We start from the raw sequence: 1,463 nt of genomic DNA, 5'->3' as shown, positions 1-1,463 counted from the left end.
GGGACGTCGTCGGCGTCGACGCCGCGAAGCGCGCCTTCGACAAGGACGCGGCGCCCGCGCCCATCCTCGTCAAGACCGTGAGCGGCATCGCCTACCGGCTCCTCGCGTCGACCGCCGACGAGGCCCGGGCCTGGCTCGACGCCTTCGACCGCAGCGCCAAGGCCCACGACGACGGCGTCCAGCGGCAGCTCAACGACGTCCTCGAGCACAACCGGCGCATCAACCTGCACGTCGAGCACCTCGCGGACGAGAACGCGAAGATCCTCGACGAGCTCAACGTGACGCGCGCGCGGCTGAGGCACCGGGACCGCGGCGGGAGCGTCGGGGACGCGCCCGACGAGGGCCTCTTCTGCTCCTGGCCGACGCTCGCGTGCTTCGACGCGCCCCAGGCGCTGTGGAACCCGAAGGCGGAGGAGGAGGACGCGTCGAAGCAGTAATCTTACTACTCGTCCCTCGGTACGGCGTCGGTGTTGAAGAAGATGGGCGTCCATCGCCCCTCGTCCTCCATGTTCGTCGAGTCGATCGGCGACCAGCCCAATTTCGCGCCGAGCGCCAGCACGCGCTTCCGCTGCGCCATGCTCCCGTTGATGCAGTTCTTCTCCGTGCACCAGGGCGGCGTGAGGCCCTTGCGCCGCGCGGCCGCGCGGAAGGTGGCGACGTCGTCCCTCAGGAGCAGCTCGACGTCGTCGCCGTCGGGGCAGCTCGCGACGACGTAGGTCGCGGCGTCGCCGCGGACGGCGCAGCCGGCCTCGCGCAGCGCGCCGACGGCGCCGCGGTACGCGGCCGCGCGGCCGCCGGCGCCAAGGGCCAGCGGCGCCTGGAAGTGGTTCGGGCTCTCGGTCCCGGCGGAGGAGATGCAGTCGCTCTCGCCGCGGCAGGGCTTCAGCGCCTTTGGCGCGGGCAGCGACGCGTCCGCATTCGGCAGCGCGTTCGGTGGCAGCGCATTTGGCGGCAGCACGTCCGGCGACACGGATGCGAGCGCCAGCGCGATCGATGCAAAGCCGCCGAGGAGCATGGCTCAGAGTCGCGCACAGGGCCTCAACACGAATTGCGACGCCATAACTCGTCGAGAGGCGAGAGTCGACCACGGACAAAAGATCCGACGGCACCCCCCAGTGGGTGGGTGGGCCCGGAGGTCGGGTTTCAAAAATCCAAAGTGCACTTAAAGGGTACTTGTAACGCGCACGCGCGCGTGTGGAGGCCGCGCGCGTCCTGCGTCCTGCGTCGCACCGGGAGTCGGGAATAGGTGCCATGGAGCACGGCGGTGTCCTCGTCGAGTCAGGCCGCGCCCGGCGTTCGTCGGCGGGCCCGCGGCCGCACGGTGGCGGCCGCCTCCTGCAGCGGCACCGGCGACTCCGGGTCGAACCGCGGCGCTACGCGGCGCGCGCGGTGTGGCAATTCAGCGATCGCCCAGCGGCGCGCGACGCGGCAACTGAAGGCAACCAACAACAAAAGGAGCTCGC

General features: G+C 71.0%; 1 protein-coding gene across 1 annotated transcript in view; it reads right to left on the bottom strand.

Moving 5' to 3' along the window:
- Window positions 1-1,015, bottom strand: part of AURANDRAFT_68825 (hypothetical protein) — a gene marked incomplete at both ends in the record, with an annotated part of 6,697 nt that extends 5,682 nt beyond the window's left edge. Inside the window, one exon of the mRNA XM_009044557.1 lies at window positions 444-1,015. Within this exon, the coding sequence (XP_009042805.1) occupies window positions 444-1,015 (572 nt within the window). The remainder of the gene's footprint in view (window positions 1-443) is intronic.
- Window positions 1,016-1,463: the final 448 nt, after the last annotated feature.

Source organism: Aureococcus anophagefferens (assembly GCF_000186865.1).
Source record: "Aureococcus anophagefferens unplaced genomic scaffold AURANscaffold_439, whole genome shotgun sequence".
Lineage (NCBI taxonomy): Eukaryota > Pelagophyceae > Pelagomonadales > Pelagomonadaceae > Aureococcus > Aureococcus anophagefferens.
Note: the sequence above shows the minus strand (reverse complement) of the source record. Positions and strands in the feature narration are given on the sequence as shown.